Genomic DNA, 24861 nt, shown 5'->3' on the forward strand with positions numbered 1-24861 from the left:
AACAATTTGATGGACAGAATGTAGATCAATGTCTTACATTCACCCCAGTACAAGGATCTGGGCCTAAATCCATCGTTTTTTGCACTCCACACCACCCTGGGTCAGATAATGGCTTCATGCAAATCAGCTCTGACCCTGTGCCCCATGGGAACAGTCCAGTCCGAACTACAACAGCCATATCTTTCCCAGACCGGAATCAAGCATCCGAGGACCGGACCGGTTTCGAGGTAACACCTCTCATCAGCCCGCGAGCTTGACTCCAGTGGTGTGGAGGCTCTGGGACCCACGTCTGAGCTACCCCAGTACACTCAGGGAGAAAATTACAAAAAACAATTTTGTTTGCAATTGCCGCCATAATTGCGCTGGGGATGCTCAGACGTGGGTCCCAGGCACTCCACACCACTGAAGTCAAGCTAGCCGGGCTGATGAGGTGTTACCTCGAAACCGGTCCGGTCCTCGGATGCTTGATTCCGTTCTGGGAAGGACATGGCTTTTGTAGTTCGGACTGGACTGTTCCCATGGGGCACAGGGTCAGAGCTGATTTGCATATCACCATTGTCTAACCCAGGGTGGTGTGGAGTGCAAAAAAACGATGGATTTGGGCCCAGATCTTTGGACTGGGGTGAATGTGTGACATTGATCCACATTCTGTCCATCACCTGTTTTGTTAGCGGAGTGACATAAACATTAAAGAGTAACGGACTCAATATTGAGCCCTGGGGTACTCCATAAGGGGAGTTTAGGACATCCGATTTATTCTTTTTTGAGAAGACCTGGAATGTCCGATGTGAGAGGAATTGTTCCACCCACTTCAGTGCTTTTCCTCTGACCCCTAAATCCTCTAGGGACTGAATCAGGGTTGTGTGGGAGATGGTATCGAAGGCGGCACTCAAGTCTAAAAGAATGAGTGCCGCCGTACCTCTGTTGTCCATTTCTTGACGGATTGCCTCAGTGACCCCTAATAGGGTCGATTCCGTGGAGTGGCCTTTCCTGAAGCCTGACTGAGAGTAGTGTAGTAGCTTGTTGTCATTGACAAAGTCTACTAACTGCTTATTCACGTGCTTTCCCAAGATTTTTAAAAAGATCGGCAGTAAGGATATTGGGAGGTAGTTTGAAAAAACCTCCGGATCGCCGTTAGCCTTTTTGAGCAGGGGTACCACCATGGCATGCTTCCAATCATCGGGTATGATTGCTTCATTCAAGGAGGCATTTAGCAGAGCTCTGATTACCTCCAGGATAGATAGATCTAGCTGTTTAAAGACATAAGCAGGCATAGGATCCTGGGGTGAACCTGATTTTATACTGTTCAGGGCTTCGCCAAATGTATTGATGTCCAGCGGTTGCCATGCCGTAATTTCATTCTTCGTGGGGTGCTCCCTTTTATCACTATCGCTAGGGGTAGAGGAATTAGATGGAAAGTCGGTAACATCACCATCAGAGGTGAAATTTGCATTAATTGTTGATATTTTCTCATAAAAGAATTTGGCGATCGAATTGTATTGCATGGGTGACAAGATTGGGCGTTCCGGTTGAACTGCCGTCCCAGCTAAGTTCTTTAGAACATTAAAAAGCGTGCCTGAATGATTTGGTGCTCCTAAGATGGTATTTTTGGTGAAATCACCCATAGCAATTTTACAGGACAGATGATACGCATTGAGTGCTTGTTTGAATGTTTCTTTTTTAACAGAATCGTAGTGTCTTCTCCACTGTCTCTCTAATTTTTTACACTGACTTTTTTCTTCTCTCAGTTTGTCCGTAAACCATGGGACGGGGGGATTACATGATTTGTGTTTGCTTAAAGTCAGAGGTACAGTGGTTTAAATGGCGCTAGATAGCCAATTATTGATCATCTTATGATCACTAATTGTGATCTCCTCAAGATCAGTAGCAATAGCGGGTCTAGATCTAATAAACTGTTCATCAAGATCCTTTATATGGAGTTTTTGCCTATTTCTGAACCATATCTCAGATTTGGTGAGAACTTTACTAGGGGGTACCCAGATGTTAAATTTAGTGAGAAAGTGATCAGACCACGGAATAGGTAATGCAGGCTCGCACTTTATACGATCAAAATTTGCAAAGATTGGGTCCAACAAATGACCAGCTATGAGTGTGGGGCCAGAGTTCCATAAGTGGATGTTGAGTGCCTCGAGATCAGAAAGAAAGTTAAGAATCATCAGACAACTTCGATCTTCTAGGTGTAAATTAAGGTCTCCCAGGATGGCAAACATAGATGCTTCCATCAGCAAAGGTGCGATGAATTCTGAAAGGACTGCCACCCAATCACCGGCTGCCCCTGGTGGGCGATATATCAAAATCCCAGAAAATGTGGTTTGGGGACTAAGGGCAAGTTCAAAAAGTCCTGTTTCACAATTTGCCAGGTTAATGTCTTCCCACTTGCATTGACATTTAAAAAAAAAAATAATGCCTATACCACCACCTTCTTGATTCGATCGGTCTTTCCTGACTATAGCATAGTTAGGAGGGAGGGCTAATGCGATGTCAGGCCCAGAGCTTGTAGTTAGCCAAGTCTCTGTAAGGAATAGCGCATCCGGCTTCTGATCAATCAGAAGATTAAAGAGGTCGTCTTTGTGTTTGGGGAGCGATCTACAGTTAGTACTAAGAAAATTGAACTGATTAACATGATCTTTGTTTCTGTTAGGACTTAAGGTCATGTAGACTCCGTGCTCCCCGGTTATTCCTAGCTGGAGGTGGGAAAAGGAGAACTTACACTCCCGGCAGAAGGATAGGAAGCCCTCCGGGAGCAATGTCTCGCAGTGAGTGTTACTTTTTACCCTGAGACTAAGCAGTTCGTCCCTGGAATAGCTGGGAGCTATGAAGGTCCAGGCAGCAGGCGGGGTGGCCCCTGGTCCCGTCTGGGCGCGGACGGGCTTGCCTTTGGCGCACCCGCTGCACGCTTTGTATGTTCTTATATAGCGCTCGAATCACCCGGAGGCATCTCGGCGCTTGCCTTGGGAACCCGTCCTGGCTTTTCCCTGTGAGATAGCCCCTAACGGGCATCCCCAAGGTGAAAGCCAGGCATCCCGCCGCGGGGGGCCATTGTGGAGATTAAGCAAGCTTAATGCCCAGAGTTGCAGAGTGTGAACCCATGATTAGGTCAGGCACCGAAGCGAGAATTATCGAGTCCGTGGACATTTGAGCTCAAGACCCTGCCGCGTCAGGAATTGAACCCTGGTCCTGGGTCTGACCTCTGCTTCAGGGTCTGCCTGCTCTAACCAGTGAGCCACACTTCTCCACGTGCTTCCGTGCGCGTCGAGCACATGACCGTCTAAAATATCACTTGAGCAGGGTTGGTCCCGCCCCCGACCTCTAACCCGTCACTGCCCCGCCTTCACTCCCTCCACAGCAAACGGGACAAGCCCATGGTGGAACGGGGAGCCGGCGAGCAGAACAGCGGGTGTCAATGAGGCGGATGTGAGGTAAAAAATGTATTTAAAATTCACAAATAGCGCTTATTTAAAATGACATTCAAAGTGGTTTAAAAATGGTCAGTGCAAGGAACAATGTGCAAAACGGCATTATCTCAGTCATACCGCCACTTCGCCTCCCAGTGCAACAGATCCAGCGAGTCCCCTGCGATGCTCAACACTAAATATCGCTTGAGCAGGGTTGGTCCCGCCCCCGACCTCTAACCCATCACTGCCCCGCCTTCACTCCCTCCACAGCAAGCGGGACAAGCCCGCGGTGGAACGAGGAGCCGGCGAGCAGAACAGCGGGTGTCAATGAGGCGGATGTGAGGTAAAAAATGTATTTAAAATTCACAAATAGCGCTTATTTAAAGTGACATTCAAAGTGGTTTAAAAAGGTTCAGTGCAAGGAACAATGTGCAAAACGGCAATATCTCAGTCATACCGTCACTTCGCCTCCCAGTGCAACAGATTCAGCGAGTCCTCTGCGATGCTCAACACTAAATATCGCTTGAGCAGGGTTGGTCCCGCCCCCTAACCTCTAACCCGTCACTGCCCCGCCTTCACTCCCTCCACAGCAAGCGGGACAACCCCGTGGTGGAACGGGGCGCCGGCGAGCAGAACAGCGGGTGTCAATGAGGCGGATGTGAGGTAAAAAATTTATTTAAAATTCACAAATAGCGCTTATTTAAAATGACATTCAAAGTGGTTTAAAAAGGTTCAGTGCAAGGAACAATGTGCAAAACGGCAATATCTCAGTCATACCGCCACTGCGCCTCCCAGTGCAACAGATCCAGTTTGTTGCTTTTCAAAGCAATTGCTCCAGGACACCAATAGCTGGTGACTTTGGCACCACAGAGCCTTACACCACTTCCAGAAGTGACAACAGGCGGTATATATTTATCACCCATGCACATTGATGAACAAGTTACTTACCCTTGAGAATACCCTTTCTGGTATAAACTCTAAAACCATGACAGTCACAACGTGCACCAGCAAAGTGGTATCAGCCTTCGCTCTGGTGGAATGAACGTGCAAGCCTTCTGTGTGGCTGCTTCTTGTTAGTCTATAGCAGATCTTGATGCATAACACAATCTTCTTTGGCACTACTTTGCCTTCTTTACCCCTAAAGAACCCAAAACAAGCATTTACAATGCAATGGTTTCGCCTTTACAAAAGTTAGAGCTATTGGCATTGCTCATGACATTATTTTTATTTATGTTTTTTTTTTAAAAACATAAATAAATGGCATTGTCAGTTACAATGCCAATAGCAGGGCAGGAGAGCAAGCACAAGCAACGAGGGGGCAGGATAGCAAGCACAAGCAATGAGGAGGGGGGGGTGGACAGCAAGCACGAGCAACGGGGGGCAGGGGAGCAAGCACAAGCAACGGCAGGACAGCAAGGGGGGCAGGACAGCAAGCACAAGCAACGGGGGACAGGGGAACAAGCACGGAGAGGGAAGGACAGCAAGCACGAGCAACAGGGGGCTGGGGAGCAAGCACAAGCAACGGCAGGACAGCAAGGGGGCAGGACAGCGAGCACAAGCAACGAGGGGGGGCAGGACAGCGAGCACAAGCAACGGGGGGCAGGACAGCAAGCACAAGCAACGAGGACTGGCAGGACAGCAAGCACAAGCAACTTTTTGTGGACCTGTGAGATTGTCAGGTGGACAGGGTCATTGTCTCCCTTGGCCCCCCCCACACACACAGAGCCCCACACACACACACACACCGAGCCCCACACACACACACAGAGCCCCACACACACACACAGAGCCCCACACACGCACACAGAGCCCCCCACACACACACAGAGCCCCACACACGCACACAGAGCCCCACACACGCACACACACACACACAGCCCCACACATACACACACAGAGCCCCACACTACACACACACACAAAAAAATCAAATGGCACACTTTTTTGCTTACATTTCCTTAGTCAAGATTTGAAGACATGAAAACAGTTTATGTAGCAATTTTACGGAACCTTTGCACAACACACATAAATTAAAAATAAAACGGATGAGAGCAAGGCTTGAGACAAGGATTCATTCAAGAACACACGAGCAGGCTATATGAATCACTCTGCAACTTCCCGAACCCAAAAGTCCGACACTTTTCAGCGGCTGGGGGTACCGCAAAACTGCATGTAAAGGTAAAACTCCACCTAAAGTAGCCAGGGGCTCACGAAATATGCATATATTCTAAAGAGAAACTGGGATTTCCTCACTCCAACTTATAGCTAGATATGTTTTCATCAATGCGACGTCACAGAACTCCGTCCTTCGAAATTAAGGTTAATTATCTTCATCAGTGCTGCACTTTAACAGAGCTGGGTCTCCCTGCAGAGGGTGAACTGACAGGTGGGCGCAGGTGTGACAACGTAAGGGTGCAAACAAATACAAACAATGTGAACATCTTTAAGAGGGAGGAGGGGCTAAAGGGGGTCATGGCAGAGGGTGGCAGTGGTGTAGCGAATAGTGCGGTTGAGTGATGAAAATTGGTAGAAGGGATGGGTGCAAGGTCAAAAAGGGAATGACGGCTGGGTGGATTGACAGGTTGCAGGGTGGAACAGACACGGTAGAGCAGGGTCATATGGCCAAAAACTGTGGCACAAGTAACAGGCGGGCATATAGTGCGAATGAAGGGTGGCACAAGTAAGAGACAGGGGTTTATAGTAGGTATGACGGCTGGCACAAGCACTAGAGGTGGAGGTACTGCCAGGAGGGTGGTAAAGAGAAAATATAAATGGCACAGACTGGAAAGAGGGTGGTGGCACAGGAGTGTGGGTGGCAGTGCGAGCAAAGTGAAATAGGCAAGAGGTGGACTAGACCACCAGGAGGGTGCTAGAGGAAGCTGGCCATGTACAGGGAGTGAAGCCGGAGGGGAGGTGGTGTAGGCAGGAAGGTGAACAGTACAGAGATGGTGGATGCAGACACAGAATGAGAAGGAGGGGTGATATGGAGAAGGAGGGGTGATATGGAGAAGGAGGGGTGTATAGACAAGAGTGAGGCACAAGGTACAAGGAGCAGCAGAGGTGTTGGGAGGACACGAAGCAATGCGGTGTGTGGGGATCGGACAGGCAGGAGGGGGCAGTGAGGGCAGTGATACGGGAAGAAAATCGACGGGTAAGGTGGTGCAGATGAGAGTCAGGCTTTAGAAAAGTGGGACAGGCCAAACGGAGGGTAAGGGGCACAGCAGCGGGGTGTGAGGGGATGGATAGGTGAGATCCTCCAGGCAGGGAGGCGGGTGCTGTACTTGTAACAGCTGTACGAGGAGATGGTGCAAAGGCCAGGCCAGCACAGACCCTCTGAACCCCCGTTCTCACTCACCGCGAGCCTTCTTGTTTGGAAACAGCCGCTCAGCCTTCTCTAGGAAACGCAGCGCCTTGTCTTGATGCCCGTTCTGGATGGCAGTTAACGCTATGGCAATACAGCGCTCTACTTCGTCCCTGTTCGATTCCATTGCGGAAACAGTCATCGGGAGTCCTGGCTCCGGTCGACGCCGCCTGCTGATGACGTAAACCGATTGGAAGAGCGATGCAGTTCAAAGGTGTCACCAGTTTCAGTGCTGACTGATGCGGTTTCTTCTGACCATGGAAACGAAAGAAGGACTTTGTGCCTCCCATGGACGCATCCTACTGAAAGCAACATCTCACGTTGACTTCTTAGACACACATACTTGCTTACGTTTGGAAACACTGTTGCTCTGCAGCGGTTAGACAAAAACATTATGCTTTCGGTGCACAGCCCGTCTTTCCGTGCAATGCATTTCTTCTGTCTACTGTACAAAGAAGGCAGAGTAGAGCGCACATAGCAACAGCCCGGACAGCTGATTGGGCGGTAGGCGTGGTTCAACGCTTCCCTGCTTGCAAGGTCTACTACAATTTCCTGTCTGTTTGGCAGTAGTATCAGGTTTTCTCTTTCTGTGCTTGTTAACTCAGCTGTGTTTGAGCGATTTAAGAAACAATTTAAGAAAAAAAACAGCACAAGCAGTAGAACTCAACAGCAGGCGATAACAAGTCGGGCTTCCCTCCTCCGCTCTGGGGGGGGGGGGGGGCGGACGGGAGAGGACGAGGGGGGCGGGAAAGGTCACGGACGTCGGGAGGGGGGCGGGAGAGGACGAGGGAGGCGGGAGATTATTATAAGGAGACCCGAGCAGCAAGGGAGGTGCCGGCAATGCCGGACCAGACACGGGGGCGTTCCCGGCGTCCCGTGACGTCGGCAAAAGCCAAAGAATGTCGGGAACGCCCCCGTGTCTGGTCCGGCATTGACGGACAGGCCCCTCGTCCAATGGCAAGGCTCCGTTTACGGAGCCAGCCAATCAAGGACGAGGGCCGAACCAAGCCACACTACAGATCTCAACAGGATTTCGCCTGCGCCGAAAAGATGCGCAGAGCGCATCTCTTCGCAGGCGAAACCTAAAAAGGGTAGTTGTCTTGTCTGTAGTTTCTGGTTCAGTCCGCACACAAGCTAAGTGCCTGTTTGGAGTCAAGGTGATAAAGTTATTCTTCCTCCTTGGAGGGGTGAGGAGGTGCCTAGAAGGTCAGCAAGCTGGCGGACTGCCCTATGTGGAAGGGTGTGACTACATTGAGCAGGCATGTTGCTTTTGTCTGGAGAACTAATTTGTCAGGGAAATGTTATAGTGATGAGGAATGCTGTTATGATGATAAGAAGGTGAAAAGAAAAACTGTGAATGGACTCGCAGGGAGTGCACATCGAGAAGATGAGTACCAAATACAGGTCCCACTGCGGAATGACAAATGGGATCAGGGGGAATATATGGACCAGCCTCTTCAAAATAAGACTCACAACAGGTGAATTGAAGCAGGAGGACTTGGCAGGTACAAATAAGAAGTCTGAAAGGGCAGAGAGAACTTTGAACTGTTGCCTCAGCAAAGCCCTGCTGGGCTAATGGTAAACAGAACAGAAGAACATTCGATAACTGCACATTCAGGGATTGTGTGTTTTGGGAAAGGCACCGAATGACAAACATCTCCCAGCGTCCTGCATAAATCGATTTAGTTGATGGATGCAGGTCTGTTAAGAGGACACAAACACCTTCAGGAGGAAGATCGATAGCCATCAACTGCAGCCACAGAATTTCCACACAAAGTGGTGCTGATAGTGCCGACTTTGTTACAAGACCCAGCCCAGTAGCTGTGAGGTTTTCCCAAAGGGGCAGCCGGATTGGAGGACATATGCTTATGCCTAGAAGTTCCAGATTAGATTCCACATTCCCCTCGCCCAGTCTGAGGCCACTAGGATGACTAGGGCCCGGTCTCTCTTGATCTTCTATATTAACCTCAGCAGGAGAGGGAGGAGTGGGAAGGCATGCAGGGGTTCTGATTCCCCAGTGCTGGTGGAATGAGTCTAAGAGAGAATGCAGTCTTTGGAACAACAACACGCAGAAGTTTTGACACTGCATGTTCTTGGCAGTGGAGAATAGATCAAGCCAGGGTCCTTTCCATTGTTGTAAAATGGCTTGTGAATTTTCCCTTTGGTCAGGATCTATTTCATAGCATACACGCCTCAAAGGCTGGCATCATGGTTATTGGGTGCTCCATTCCTTTGGTACATAGAGCCCCCTCTCCTTGATTTCAAGGTAAAATGGCTTGTGCCACCTCAGAGTGTAACCGCCATTTGTGATTCGCTAGGCAATTTCAGCTGAGTTTGTCTGAAACCTTAAAAAGTGGATGTTTAATCTGTAGGTAGGACTAGCAATGCTTGTATATTAGTATGCCCTTGCAGTGCCAAGAACCGAGGCAGATATTCTCTTAACAAATAAAAACAAGATATTTTAATATGAAGGATTACCGAAAAACTCTACAATAATTGCTTGTTAAATTTTCTTGAATGCTATATTACAAAAGCATGGCTTATTAAAAATATTGTGAAAATTGAAGCATTTCATGTTAGAGATGTCCCAAAAAGTACACTTACCTTTATTTTTTTAAAGTCAACAGGTTTCCGTATTAATTCATAATACTCTGGTAATTCTTTACGAGAGGGCAGCTGAACAAACACTTCACTTAGCTGTCGTCCAGAACTGGTAAATATAAAAAAAATACACAGATCAATATGCTAGTGGATCTTTTCAAAAGTAGCTATTCAGACTATTACACCATATATAAAATCTATTTACGGTATAAATGAGTGACTAAATCCCAAAGCAAGTTTAAACTCTGCTGCTGAATGGTGCAATAGAAAATGATTGAAAAAATGAATATGTCTGGAGTTGGCTAGCAGCCTTTTTTCCATCAATGCTGGTCTCATCATGGTTTTGGTAAAACGTTATCATTGAAGGTAGCCCTCACTAAATATTAAATAAAAAAGCAAAACACATTTTTATTAGTCTTTGGCACAGAAAAAAGGTACTTTTTGTGCTGATGTGCTCCTTGCGAATGGGCAGAATGCTGTGACTCACAGGTGTTAGGTTGACCCATTTCCTCATATTGTATGCTTTATTTGGCAGAAGGAAAATGTGAACGTCACAACAGATCAACTACTCGCTGAAAACCTCTACCTATCTATCTATCTAGATATATGTTCCCTTAAAAGATGGTTAAAGTAACGTTATAGTTAGATGAAATGTTAAGTAACAACGTACCACTAAAACTAACATTAAAAACACAGAAATTCACCAGTTATAGTTATATGTAAAGTAACTATAACTCCCGCCCTAAGATAACTATGACTCTCCCCCCTCCATGCACAATTTTCTCATCATTAATTTTGTTGCAAATGTAGCAGTGATATTATCAATGATGTCAAGAGTGATGTAATATGTGGGGTAATTAGCAGTGCAGGCCGATGGCGCAATTTATAGTTACCGTGGAAAATTAGTTATAATTACTTGAGATAACTATAACTGGTGAAATTCTGTGTTTTGTTTAACAAGTTACTGATCATTTTAACTATGACTTTACTTTAACCTTTGTTTTTTCAGTGAATTGTTTTACGTAAAGTCCCATCTTATTACCATACGGGAAGCCAAATCCTAGCCCTGTACAGCTGGCAAGGTAGTTGGCCATAGGGCCTGGTATGTAGACTGACTTTTATTAACTGATTATATCTTTTCGCAACAAATATATAACAGCGTTCTGATGTGTTTAATTTTGCACTAGAGATTCTATTTTTATTCTTCATGTTTGCAAACATGCTCTCTCTTTCATATGAAAGAACTACGCGCCAAGCATTTAAGTGGTTTATGGGAAAGATGCTGGTGTGACCACGTGTTATAAGGAATAAACTATTAGCTGGCATACATTATAAGGATATTTCAAATCACCTTGGCGTTTCAGAACCTTAATAAAAGAACTTGGCTTTCTGCTTCATTCCTCGATTTAGTCATTGAACTCCTCAGTGCAATATCCTTAAAACGTATGGCAGGGGATACTTCATCCCATTTATAATTAAAAACCACTGATCAGTGGGATTCGCCGGTTACTGCACACTAAACAAAAAAGATTAGGACAATCTGTTGAACAAAAGCATGAACAGTGAAAAAAGTGTGCCTCAAGACAGAAAGAGATTCTTGGATTCTCACATATTACATCACTCATGACCTGCTGAATGGCATCACATAGACATCATCAATTATAAGTAAATAATATTGTTGAAACTACTAATGAGAGTAACCAATGATTCTGACAGCGTGCAATAAGCTTTATAAATGAGGAGAAATGCAACTACCTAAATTGGATTGTTTAAAGCTTGTCTGTAAGCTTTCAAAAGATGCATAAGAAATTGGATATTTCAGAAGTGAAGAACTTCTGAAGGATGTCCTTTTATTTGTTTTCACACAAAATGATGGGTGCAGTGGGTGTAGGTCACTTGCAGAGAGCTTACCAAATAACATAATTGAACAACAGAACCATCAGTCAACCACTGCTTGTGAAAGGATCAAAACTGAGCAAGTAGGATCTTGGGTGGTCATGGGAGGGTGGTGCAGGGTCTGATCACAGGCAAAGCCCAGCGGCCGACACACCACTGCGCATGGCCAAAGATAAACACATGTGGAAAGTGGATGCTGATGCCTCAACTAACTATTAAAATACCTCCCCTCGCATTTGTAACCCTCTGGTTTCATGCCTCCATTAACATATGAATATTAATTTACTTCAGCCTACTCCTAAGGAAAAGCTTTAAATTAGCAGCTCCTGGTCTAACAAAATGGCATTCAAGAGTGCCTCGCTTTTATCTTAAATATAATATCAGGGCTTCAGTTGTTCTTTCTAACTCTGTGGTGACGCTGCAATTGATTAGTAGGGAGCTAACTGACAGGCTGGTGCTGGAAGTACAATTTTCTCTATGCATTTGACAATGTTTGACTGAAATGGATATAAAAGATATTTGAGAACTCATAGAAAATGTGTCCTCATTTTTGCTTTCTTTAGCACTAACCATAATTTCTATTACAGAAAGAAACTCATAATTTTTTTTCTAAATGAAATGCTTCACGTTTTACAGCTTTGAATCCATCAAGACAGCTTCAAGTGTGTCATATGTTTGTCATAAATGAACAAGTCACTTACTTTGGTAACATACTTTCTGGTGGATATTTTATTTAACCATGTGAATATTCACCAGGCATCGGACTGGATCTGGGAACTTCAAAGCAGTACTCCTGCGAGTTGGTAGGTGGAGATGTGCAGCTCGGCACAAACATCATTCCGCTCAGAAAGTGACGAGCGGAGCTGCATATAAGCTCCAACTATGCGCACCAATGCCCATTACTTCCTGATGCTGTCTGCGCCCTCAGACGAGGAGCACATGGCAAACCTGGCACAACCAGGGTGTACGTCCCTATATTGAGACCTTTCAGATGGACAAAAGCTCAGTTCACAGAACAGAGAGATGAGAAGGCTGTGAGGAATCCATCAGAAAGATAGTTACCAGAGAGAAGTAATTTGTTCTTCTGATGGGTACTTATAACAGCAGATTTCTCACCTTGTGAATAGATTCCACAGTAGTACCTCTCCAAGTAGTGGGTCTGAGGCCTGGATCAGACAAAAGTCATGCAGGACTGGGTGGGCAAAATGTTCATCTCATCAAGCCTGGTTGTCGAGGCAGTAGCATTTCGTGAATGTATGTAACAAGCTGCCAGACAAACCTGTCCAGAACAGTTACTTCAAGTGCTAGTGCACTGGTAGCAGCATTAGTTTTGGTGGAATTTGCTTGTAAGACCTCTGGAAGCCACTTCTTTGGCAACGCGTAGCAGATCTTTTTGCACAGAACAATTAATTGGCATTCTTTATCATAGAGACCCCCCACCCCTCACAAGGAGCTATCTACCGTCCATTTGATGTTCTTTGGTGTAACATGTAAAAAAATGTAGTGCCTTTAGGGTCCTAACAGTGGAGTTTCTTTCTCCTAAGAGGGGTAAGGTGGGGAAATCAATACCAGAAGGTTGAGAGCCCACCCAACACGAAGTGACCACTTTTAGCAGGAAGGAAGATCAGGTCCTAAACACGAATTTATCTGGGAAGAAAGCTAAATAAAGTGGATTGACAGATAGAGCCTGCAGCTTGCTCACACACCTCACCAATGTTATTTCAATGAGAAAGTCCATTTTGAATGTAAAAAGCCCCAAGGGACAACTGTAGACACACTGTAACATCACAAAGGGTGTTGATGGGAATAAATGTTGAAACATTTTTAAAAAATGTCATCAAAGCAGGTGACTTGAACAAAGAAGGCTGCTCCAGTGAACAGCCTAATTTGCACCCAAAGCAAGTCTTTGGTGGGCCAGGGACAAACTGAACACAAAAAACTTCACACTACTTGGCTTACAGTAATTCAATTTAGCAAGAGCCACACCAACCAACATATTTATCCCAGTGACTGGCGTACACCGAATTCATAGAGGGATGCCTTGCGTGCAAGTTGACATGAACGACCTCAGGAGAAGAGCAAAGGAGGACACATGTGGCTGCTCACTTTCCAAGCATAGAGATGTAGACTGTGCAGACCTGGGTGTAGCACCCATCCCTGCAGCTGTTACAGATGATCCTCCCAAAGCGGCAGCTTCATCGGAGTATAGATGCTGATATGCTCAGTAGTTCCGGGTAGCACAGTCTCCTGGCCCCATCCAGTGCCACTAAACTGACCTAGGCCCAGACATTCATAATCTTTTTCAGATCTCGGGCAGGAGAGGCAGTGATGGGAAGGAATATAGGAGTTTCAAGTTCTACACTAGAAGGAATGCGTCTCTCAGAGAAAGCATTTGTGGGAACTCCAACGTACAAAAATGCTGACATTGCTTTTTCTTGGTAGTTGCGAAAAGATTGAGTCAGTGTTCTTCCCACTGATGCAAGATGCCATGCAGCACCTCCAGGTTTAACTGCAATTCATGGTTTGCTAAGTGACAGAGGCTGATTTACCCCTCAGAAAAAGTCCTTGGCAGTACACCCACTGCTAACGGCATTGAGCCTCCTTGTACAGGACCCAAAACCACACCCGCTAGTTCCAGTACCACTTGGTGGTGCTGTCCATGAGCACATGCAGCAGCCTTCCTTTGATGGTGGGCAGGAAACCCTTCAATTCCAGGCAAATTGCCCTCAACTCCATCGAGCTGATGTATAGTCAAAGTCTCTGCCAGAAGCCACAGATCTCCACCGCTCCAAGAAAACCTTCCCAGCCCAACAGCGATGCACTTGTAACCACAGTTTGCTCTGGATGGGGTAAGGCGATGAGCTTCAGTCTAATGTGTTTTTTGATTCCTTACTAATTGCAGTTCATGTATATGTGTTTGCATTGTTTAGCCTCAGTTTTGGGGCTGCATTGATGTGAGAAAAATGATATATGTACATACATATATGTGGAGCGAGATATATGTGTTTTATACATATATATTTTTATTGTTTCCGGGGTCCCGCACATGGGCGGGAATATTCAGTGCTTATGACTATTGATGAGGATCCCCTGGAAGAGAACCAGTTTATTACCTTCGGTAACACTTTTTCAGGTGGATACAGTATGTGCCTGTGGATACCTCACCTTTTGAATTACCTCCATGCACTGCATTCCATGAAAACGTTTCCCCATGGCTCTCCCACGTCGATGAGGTTGTCATAATGCATTGGCTACACAAGCGAGTCCGCGTGACGTCATCTGAGCCATAAGACGACTTCGTTAGCATGCTGTTGTCAGTTTCACCCATTTGTTCCGTGCCTTTGAGGCAAAAGGGTGAACCAACAACATTTCCAACAAGTATATATAGTATACAGTACATAACATAATAGGGAATAAACCACATGAAATTTAAATGCAAAATCAATAGCATCTTCATTATTCAAATAGAAAAACTCATAAGAAACATTCATATGAAAGATATTTACAAACATTTTCGATATAAGCAGATAGGCCAACGGGGAGGCGGTGGGTTAGTGAGGACTCCACAGGCAGAAACTTAAACCACCAGAAAAAGCATTACCGAAGGTAAGTAACTTTATCTTCTGATGGAAACATCTGCCTGTGGATTCCTCACATTTTGAATAGAATAACCAAGCAGCCCCACACTTGTAGGAGAGTGCCTACCTGCCTATACCAATAAATCCTGTAACACAGAACAAGCAAAACATCTGTCCCTCCTCCCTTCCGAATCCAAGCAAGAATGCTTTGCAAAAGTGTGGATGGAGGCCCAAGTTGCCATTTTACAGATGTCAATCACAGGGACACCTCTAGCCAAAGCAGAAGAAGAAGATTTAGTTCTGGTAGAAAGAGCTTGAAGTCCTCCAGGTGACTGAAAAATCTGCCGTGGCATAGAAAAATATTGATGCACAGAATTATTCACCTCAATAAAGTTCTCTTGTGAACTGCTTTCCCCCTCATTTTGTCCACATATCCACCGAACAGCTGGTCGCCTAATCTGAACTCTAGAACCTCACTGCCCTCTTCGGGTTCAAACAATGAAGTCTTTCCACCTCCTTAGATGGATGTGGGGGAGGATAGAAAGTACCTACCATACTATATGTATCCACCCAGAATTATGCTCTAGAAGATTTTTTTTTACTTCTAGAGCATAATTCTGGATGGATATATATATATAGTATGGTAGATTTCTAGTTGGGGGGAGGTATCCATTCCCTAACCTCTCTTACCCCTTGAGTATCAGTGGATTACCCTCTATTGACACTATTTTGGTTACAGAGGATAGAAAGTAGGCAATGTAAAATGCACATCTTATCTGCATGGAAGGATATGAAGGGAGGTTTGGAGCCAAGGGCCTGCAACTCACTCACCCTTCTATCAGATGTAAAAGCAACTAAAATAGTTTTAAAGGTGAGAATCCTCAACGTGCAACTATGCAAGAGCTTAAAAGAAGAACCTATCAGAAACGCACATACGAGATTAAGATCCCACTGAGGCATTATAAAGGGCGTGGGAGGAAACTTATTAGTGAGACCTTTAATAAATCTCATAACGGTAGGAGACTTAAAACGTGAAGGCTGATTCGGCAAACAAAGAAATGCAGATAAAGCAGATAGATATATTTTAACAGTTGCAACAGTGCAACCATGTTACGCAAGGGATAGTGCAAAACTTATCATCTGATAAATGGGCTTTCAAAGGGTCAATTGGCTTATCTCCACACCATTTAACTAATTCCGTCCATCTACCAGCATAGACAGTCTTGGTGGAGTGTCTCCTGCCCAATAAAATAACATCCACCTGATATGGTGGGAGAGAAAAAGAACTCTGGTTGCCCCGTTTAATCTCCGGGCATGGCGGTGCAGGCTCTGGAGGTAGGGGTGTAAAACCTGCCCCTGCGACTGTGAGAGGAGGTCTGCCCTGAGAGGGAGTTGGAGCGGACTGCATAATGAGAGGTAAGGAAGGTCCATGTAGCACACCCTTTGTAACCAAAACGGGCTATTAATATGACTTGGGCATGGTCTTGGCGAATCTTCCTCAGAACCGGAGGAATCAAGGGTATGGCGGGAAACGGGTAGAGAAGATGGAAGCCCCAGTCTAACTGAAATGCGTCCCCTAACACTCCCTGTATTGGAAACTGGAGATTGCAGAACGTTCTCATGAGTGGCAAAAAGGTCTACTTGTCGGGCTCTCATAACTCTTGCAAATTCATCTGGATGAAGATGTTATGTTATGTTATGTTGTGAACTTATATCGCGCACGAATCACCGGGGGGCATCTCGGCGCTTTCCTCAGTCACAACTAGAGAACGAAATAGCAGGACAGAAGTCAGGGCCACTAATACAAATATGCTTTGAGGTGTTACCTAAAGGCATAATAAGAGGAGATTGCATGCAGGGCCACTGGAAGATTATTCCAATATGTAGGGGCTAGGTAAGAGAAGGCCTTGCCCCCCGACCTGCTGCGCTTGATGCGTGGCACGTGGAGTAATCGCATCGAGAGAGACCTCAGCGCCCGGGTGGGTCTGTATCTTACCACTTTCTTTTGCAGATATACAGGACCTAAGCCCTGAAGGGCAGAGAATGTCAAACAGCAGACCTTAAAAAAAGGACCGCTGTTTGACCGGGAGCCAGTGGAGGGATTTTAACAAAGGCAGTGACGGGGTGCCAGCTGGTTGATTCAGAACCAGTCTGGCAGCAGTGTTCTGTATAACCTGCAACTTTCTCAAGTGGGATACTCCGACCTCGGCTAGCAGGGCGATGCCATAATCTAGCCTGCTAATGATCGTCCAATGGGTCAGCGTCCTTCGATAAGTCATGGGGATAAAGGGGAGGATTTTTCGCAACAGCTTTAGCCTAAAATAACAAGCCCCGGCTATTGAAGATATATGATCTTGCATTGAGAGGGTCTGATTCAGTTTGATGCCCAGATTGTTAGCACTCTGTGCCAGCACAGGAGGGGCACCGAGTTTCGTCGGCCCCAGTCCGAGGACCATGACTCTCCTGCCTTGCCCAGAAGCATAACTTCTGTCTTGCTTGGGTTGAGCTGAAGATAGTTTTTTTCCATCCAGTTGTAAATCTCCAGCATATCAGTACAGAATCGATGTTTATCGGCCTCGCTATCTGGTCCACAGTTGAACACCAGTTGGGTGTCATCGGCGTACGACACCGTTTCTTACCCCAGGGCTTCCACCACCTTAGCCAATGGCACCATATAGATATTAAAAAGGGCGGGGCTAAGGCAGGAGCCCTGGGGGACACCCTTGTCCAGCAGAGTGTTTTTGGACTGATAGGGGCCCATGGTGACAGTTTGATGTCTGTCCTGCAGAAAACTCTGCAGCCATTTAAAGGCTAGACCCTGAATACCGGCCAAGCTCAGCCTCTCCGTGAGCTTCATGTGAGAGATGGTATCGAAAGCCGCGGAGAGGTCAAGCAGGACCAGAGTTGCCGATCCTCCTCCGTCCATAGTCATCCTCAATCATGCCACACATGATTGGCTGAATACTGCCACTGAGACTGTCCACAGGTACATTCAGAACTCCGAACAAGTGATTTGCAATGATGCAAACCTGATGGCTCTGAGCCCAGGACCAAAGTCGCAGACCTTCTCTGCAAAGAAGATACAACCCTACTCCTGCCGGTTTGTTGATATACCACATTGCAGTAGTATTGTCTATTAAGACCTGAACTGACTGACTGCGAAGGGAAGGGAGGAAGGCCATGAGAGCTAAGTGTATTGCCCACAATTCCAGAATATTGATGTGAAACAATCTTTCCTCTGTAGACCAAAGACCTTTGACCTCCAGATCCTCCAGATGAGCTTCCCACTCTAGAGTGGAAGCATCCATTATCATTGTGCCCACCGGAGGAGGGTGAAACAGCTTTCCTTGAGACAGATTGCTGGACACATCCCACCATTCAAAATCCGCCTCAGTTTCTCTGGAGATCTTGACTAATTCCTTGAGATCTCCATTGTGTTGAAAGCACTGCCTGCGGAGGCACCACTGAACAGCCCTCATGTGCCAGCGTGCATGGTTGACCGACAGAATGAATGAAGCTAACAGACCGAGCAGACGCAAAACCTTCAGGACTGGAACCAAAGCTCTGGTCTGAAACAGTGGAATCATTGCCTGAATGTCCCAGAAAGGACAGGTTCCTTGAGAATCTTCGAAATCTGTTAAGTTGCCTATAGACCCAAGGCTGGGTCTGAACCCCTAAGGGTCTCGCAGCCACTCTGCTGTCTTTAAATCGCTGCAGCGCAGAATCAGTTTTGGCCCCAAATAAATGAGACCCATGAAATGGTAAGTTAAAAAGAGAAGTCTGAGCATCTGGCAAAAAGCCAACCCCCACCCCCCTCAACCCGCAAGGACGTTTTGTAGCCAGAGAATGGCTCTTGCCACAGAGTCTGCAGTGTCCAGCCCTGATTGCATAACCTAGCGGGCTGCCACCTGAGCATCAGACAACAGCTCAGAGAAATGACCTTAAAGATCTGTTGGCAACTTAGGGACAACCTCCCTTGCTGAGTCCATCAAGGCGTGCACATAACAGCCTAAGAGACAAGTTGTGTTAGTAGATTTGAGTGCCATACTCCCAGAAGGAAAGACTTTCTTGTCTGACTGCTGGGCTGCAGTAGTAGGGAACAAACCAGGAGACAATTTAAGAGGAGCATGAAGCCAGAACCACCAGACTTTCAGGCTTGGGGTGTGATGACAAAAACACAGGGCCTTCCGGAGCTGCTTTATTACTTCTGGCCACTGATCTAGAAACCGCAGCAGAGGTCAAAGGCTTTTGCCAGATCTCAAGGATAGGCTCCATTAATGCCTCATTGAAATGTAATAAAGACTCTGAAGAAGAGGCCGACAAATGAAGTACCTCTGTAAGAATACTGGACTTCAATTTGGCAGAAGGAAAGGCAAGTCCAATATATCCACAGCCTTTCTCATCACTGGATGATAAGATGCTACTTCTGGAGGCGGCACAGCCTTAGGAAACAATAACTCCCATTCAGGCGAGGTATCCAATCCACTAGCCTCCAATAGCCTTCAAATTCAGAATCCAAATCTACAATGTGTCCTTCTTCAGCACCTTCATGCTTTTCCTGATATTTTTCCTTGTCCAGCAACCTCTGAGCTTCCTTACAGGATCTGATCCTCAGCGTCTATGGGGCCGGTAACTTCAGTACTGGCGCCGAAGGATGATGCATAGGTGGAGTCGGTGAAGTTAGATGCGAACACACCGGCGCCAGTTTTGATACAGACGGCGCGAAGATGGTTCATTCTACACCAAGGTGTCAGACCCTTCCTGCAACAACATCAACTGTCTCGGCGCTGGCAGAGGCCAGGCTACTGGAGTCATTGGCATGAACGGCATGAAGGGTGCCTGCTGGAAGTAAGCTGGAAAGCCTCCAAACAAACAAGAAAGTGGACCAATGGGTCCCACAGGCGCAACTGATGGGGAGTCACAGCCCTCGCAAAAATGCTGAACATAGCATTATGAAAGTTGGAAAGATCAGAGCCAGGAGTCGGGAATGGTGGATACACCGGATCCTGGTTTGAGAGCACTGGTGCTCTAAGAGGGACCACCAAATCTCGCTCCGGTCATGGAGTCCGAGTCTTTGGCCTCGGTGCCAGAGTTGGAGGCCCCGGAGCCTGAATTGGAGACCTCGGAGCCAAGGCTGAAGCAGGAGACATCCTCGGAGATGGAGTACGAGATACCTCATCTCTATTCATCCAAAGCTTTGGATCGGGGACGCAGACTTCGGAGAACTATCTTCAGAGTAAGGACTTCGAGATTCAAGGCACCGCTTCTTCTTATGCGTTCTTTTGAACTTGCCTCCCTTTCCTTCAAGGCCTTGGGGTTCATCTGAAGACATGATGAGCAGGACTCAAAGTCATGGTCCCATGGCAAACACCAAAGACAATCTTCATGCAGGTCAGTGATAGACATCTGACCACTGCATTTCTTACATGGCTTAAAACATGACTTTCTCAGAGTTGACATCTTCAACAGCAATAAAGTTGCAGCAACAGAATTGAAGAAATCTCCCAGAAATGGAGAGCCTGGAAAAAAAATTTACGCATCAACAGCGGGGAAAAAAGGGAGCAGATGTAAGCATGCCAATGAGGTCTTCTTATGGCTCCGATGACCCGACGTGGAGTCGCGTGCATAGCCAATGCATTATGACATTCTCGTCAACGTGGGAGAGCTAAGGGGAAAAGTTTCCGTGGAATGCTGCACGTGGGGGAAATTCAAAAGAAAAGGAATAAACACAGAACTATCCATCAGAATTCCGTAATGATGTGCCTATTGGGATTTTAGATCCCACAGTTGTTGTTGCCGTGGCTCGAGTGGAATGAGCCCGCAATCCAGCAGGGGGCTCCTTTTTGGCCATGGAGTAACATGCCAGAATACACAAGATGATCCACTGCGAAATGGTCCTCTTGTGTACCGCCTTTCCCTTCTTCGCCCCCACGTAACCAACAAAGAGTTGGTCATCCACCCGGAACTGACGTGTGCGATCTAGGTAATAAGAGAGCGCACGTATTGGGTCCAGACGGTGGAGCCTCTCTTCCTCTTTCGAGGGATGCGGAGGCGGAAAGAAGGTGGGCAAGGTAATGGACTGCCCGATGTGGAAGGCCGTGACAACCTTGGGCAGAAAGGAAGGTCTTGTCCGCAACACAACCTTGTCCGGATGAACAGAGAGGAAAGGTGGAGTAGAAGAAAGAGCCTGGAGCTCACTCACTCTCCTGGCAGAGGTGATGGCAACCAGGAAAGCAGTCTTCAGGGTAAGAAGACGGAGAGGACAGTTATGGAGCGGCTCAAAGGGAGCACACATTAGATAAATGAGTACAAGATTCAAGTCCCACTGGGGCATCACGAAGGGAACAGGAGGGAACGTGTGTGTGATGCCCTTCAGAAACCTATTTACAATGGGGGACTTGAATAAGGAAGGCTGATCAGGTAGCCGTAAAAAGGCGGAAAGAGCAGAAAGGGACCCCTTAAGAGTGCCCAGAGCAGAGCCCTGCTGGGCAAGGGAAAGAAGGAAGAGTAGAACTTCAGAAAGGAGTGCAGAGAGTGGGTCCACAGCCTTTGCTGTGCACCATGCCACAAATCTGTTCCACCTGCAGGCATATACCGACTTTGTGGAGGGACACCTGGCTGCCAGAATGATATCACAGACATCAGGAGGCAAGTCAAATGGCCTCAACTGCCGCCGCTCAACCTCCAAGCTTGTAGGTGGAGACTGGACAGGTTCGGGTGCAGGACCGTCCCCTGCTGCTGCGACAGAATGTCCTCCCGAAGAGGCAGACGAATCGGGGGATCGACTGACATGCTGAGTAGCTCGGGATACCAGTATCTTCGTGCCCAGTCTGGAGCCACAAGGATAACCTGGGCCCGGTCGCGCCTGATCTTCTTCAGCACTCTGGGCAGAAGTGGTATAGGCGGAAAGGCGTACAATAGACAACAACTCCACTCGCGACGAAAAGCGTCTCCGAACGAGTGCCGACTTGGAAATTCCAACATGCAGAACTGATGACACTGCGCGTTCTCTTCTGTGGCAAATAGATCTAACCAAGGCTCTCCCCATTGCTGAAAGAGGCCTTGCGCCACGTCCGAGTTCAGACGCCATTCGTGATCCATCATGCACCGACGGCTGAGTTCGTCCTCCCTGGCATTCAGAGAGCCTGCCAGGTGTTGAACCACCAGGGTCACGCCCTGATGTTCCAGCCACTGCCAGAGGCGCAGAGCCTCCTGGCATAGGGTCCACGACCCCACCCCGCCTTGTTTGTTGCAGTACCACATGGCGGTGGTGTTGTCCGTGAACACCTGCACTACACTCCCCCGGACAGAGGGGAGGAATGCCTTCAGTGCTAGACGAATTGCCTGCAGCTCCAAAAGGTTGATATGGAGCCGGGACTCCGCCGGAGACCAGAGGCCTCTGATCTAAGTCTCTCCCATGTGGCCACCCCAGCCCTGGAGAGACGCGTCCGTCACAACCACGTGCTCCGGGTGGGGTAGGGAGAGGGATCTGCCACTGACCCAATCGCGGTCCGTGAGCCACCACTGCAGTTGTCTCGCAGTGCCCTCCGAGATCTAGACATGATCGGACAGGTTGCCCTGATGCAGGGCTCACTGAAACTTCAGGTCCCACTGTAGAGCCCGCATCCGCCACCGGGCGTGATGCACCAGAAGGATGCAGGAGGCCATCAGCCCCAGAAGCCCCAGCGTCAACCTGACCGAGACTCGGGATAAAGGCTGAAAGATGGGAATCAGAGCCTGTATATCCCAATCCCGCTGTTCAGGAGCGTAAACCCGAAACTGCGCCGAGTCGAGAACCGCTCCGATGAAGAGGAGCTTCTGAGAGGGACACAGGTGCGACTTCGGCACATGATGGAGAACCCCAGCAAATGCAGGAGGTCGGCCGTAGTCTGGAGGTGGCTGACGACTGTCTGGGGCGAGCCCGCCTTCAACAACCAGTCGTCTAGGTAGGGGAAGACTGACACCCCTAACCTGCGCAGATGAGCTGCGACCACCGCCATCACCTTCGTGAACACCCATGGGGCGCTGGTAAGGGCGAAGGGGAGCACGGTAAACTGAAAGTGCTCTTGGCCTACCGTGAACCGCAGGTAACGCCGGTGGGCCAGCAGGACAGGGATGTGGAAATAAGCGTCCTGCAAGTCCAACGCTACCAGTGGTCTTCTGGGTCCAGGGCAGCTAGGACCTGAGCCAAAGTCAGCATCTTGAACTTCTCCTTCCGGAGGAAGCTGTTGACGTTCCGCAGGTCCAAGATAGGGCGTAGGCCCCCTTTGCCCTTCTTGGGTACCAGAAAGTAGTGGGAGTAACATCCACACCCTACTTCTGGCCCAGGAACGCGCTCGATGGCCCCCTTTGCCAAGAGGGCCGTGACTTCCTCTTGCAGAAGTTGCAAGTGATCCCCCGACACACGGTGGCATTGCGGTGGCATGGATGGAGGGGTCGCCTCGAAGGGGAGGGAGTAGCCCCTTCGGACGATCTGCAGCACCCACCTGTCCGATGTGATAGTGCTATTATACACAATAAACTTAGGGGTCTAAGGGCTAAACCAGAAAAGTGTTTGCTAATGTAAGTCCTATGTCTAATGAGTACTATGGGAATACAAAAGAATAACAGACCAAATCGCCAACAAATGAAACACCTGTAATCGTGAGTCACCCCAGTTGTTTTGGATTCCCATCAAAGTCTTATAAGATCAATAATATCATTTGGTAATCCTTATCGGGTATTGTGTCTCCTGATCATTGAGATCACATGCATACCCTCTCGGATGGTTCGGGGTAGCGACCACAATCACACAGGTATCACAAATGATGTCGATTCAATGGGAAGAGTGCAGTGCGAAAAGAAAAAGTGGTGATTAAAATAGGATAGGGAACCAACAGAAAATTTTAATAGGCGTTGGCCCCTTCCTGATTAAAAACAAGAACAGTCTGGCAAAATCATCGCATTGATAACAAATATCTGCGAGGAGACCAACATGTTTCAGCCTCTGAGGGAGATACCTCAGGCTTTCTTCAGGGTCTCTGTTCTTAGGTGTGCTACTGCCTGTATATGTGCTTTAATGAGTGTGAAAAATTATACAAAAAAACACACAAGTGGAAAAAGCCAGAAAAGGATATAGTGTTCCTTCTTCTGTGCGAACTCCTCTTCGGAAGCAGGTACTTGGTTACTGTAATCGGGGGACAAACATACAAGTGAAACACTTCCAGCGACTCTGGTCTGAATACTACAGTGCAAGAAGTCAAGAACTATGTCATCCTACGATACTCACCCAGTACTTCCGGGGAGTGGACCTCACCTCTTCCTGGACCTGGCTCAGGATGTGAGACCCCGCTCTACGGGAACAGAAACCGACCTCATGGTTATGATAACGGAGGGATCAAGGGTAGATCTACTCTCGTACACGCTACATGAAGTCAAAGGTGTTCTGAACGTAGAGTATACTGTCATACACCAACACGCTCCCGCTCCAGTGCCATTCGTCGCATCCACCCAGCTTAAGTCAATGATTTCGGAATAACCTGAGGTGTCATTCAGATCAGTGTCAAACGCAACCCACCAGAAAGACTGGTGGAGCTAGCGTCTTACCTGTCCGTCGTTGTCTCGAGCTGTGACTGAGTCAGGGGGAGGCTCAGACCTGTGTGCGTCATTCTTACTTGAATGGTTTGGAGAGAAGTTCCCGACCAATCAGCAAGAGCTACAACGACGCAACCTCATACTGAGGCACGAACTACTCGATGACGTCATACTCAACACTCGGGTAGTTCTAATGATATACAAAGGACCCCGCAATTTTTCAGTGGCTGGTCAAGATTGCCTGTCGGGGAGTTTAGGACAGGCTGAACCAAGGGATGTCGTCATTCAGTCCGTGTTGGTCAGTGCCTAATTTGTACACCCATCTCTGTTCTTTGCGAAACAAGAAATTCGACACATCGCTAACATGGGCAGGAATGAATGGTTTTTCAAGAACATGCCATTTGAAGTCGTTTTCATTATGATTGTGTTCAATGCA

General features: G+C 47.4%; 1 protein-coding gene across 4 annotated transcripts in view; it reads right to left on the reverse strand.

Annotated features, from left to right (window-relative positions):
• Window positions 1-24861, reverse strand: part of SMARCA2 (SWI/SNF related BAF chromatin remodeling complex subunit ATPase 2) — a 1892118-nt gene that overhangs the window by 230264 nt on the left and 1636993 nt on the right. For all 4 annotated transcript variants that reach the window (XM_086961220.1, XM_086961218.1, XM_086961217.1 and 1 more), the window contains one exon: window positions 9382-9487. In XM_086961220.1, coding sequence (XP_086817346.1) covers window positions 9382-9487 — 106 coding nt within the window. The remainder of the gene's footprint in view (window positions 1-9381; window positions 9488-24861) is intronic.

This window comes from Lissotriton vulgaris, chromosome 3_1 (genome assembly GCF_964263255.1).
Source record: "Lissotriton vulgaris chromosome 3_1, aLisVul1.2, whole genome shotgun sequence".
NCBI classification, from domain to species: domain Eukaryota; kingdom Metazoa; phylum Chordata; class Amphibia; order Caudata; family Salamandridae; genus Lissotriton; species Lissotriton vulgaris.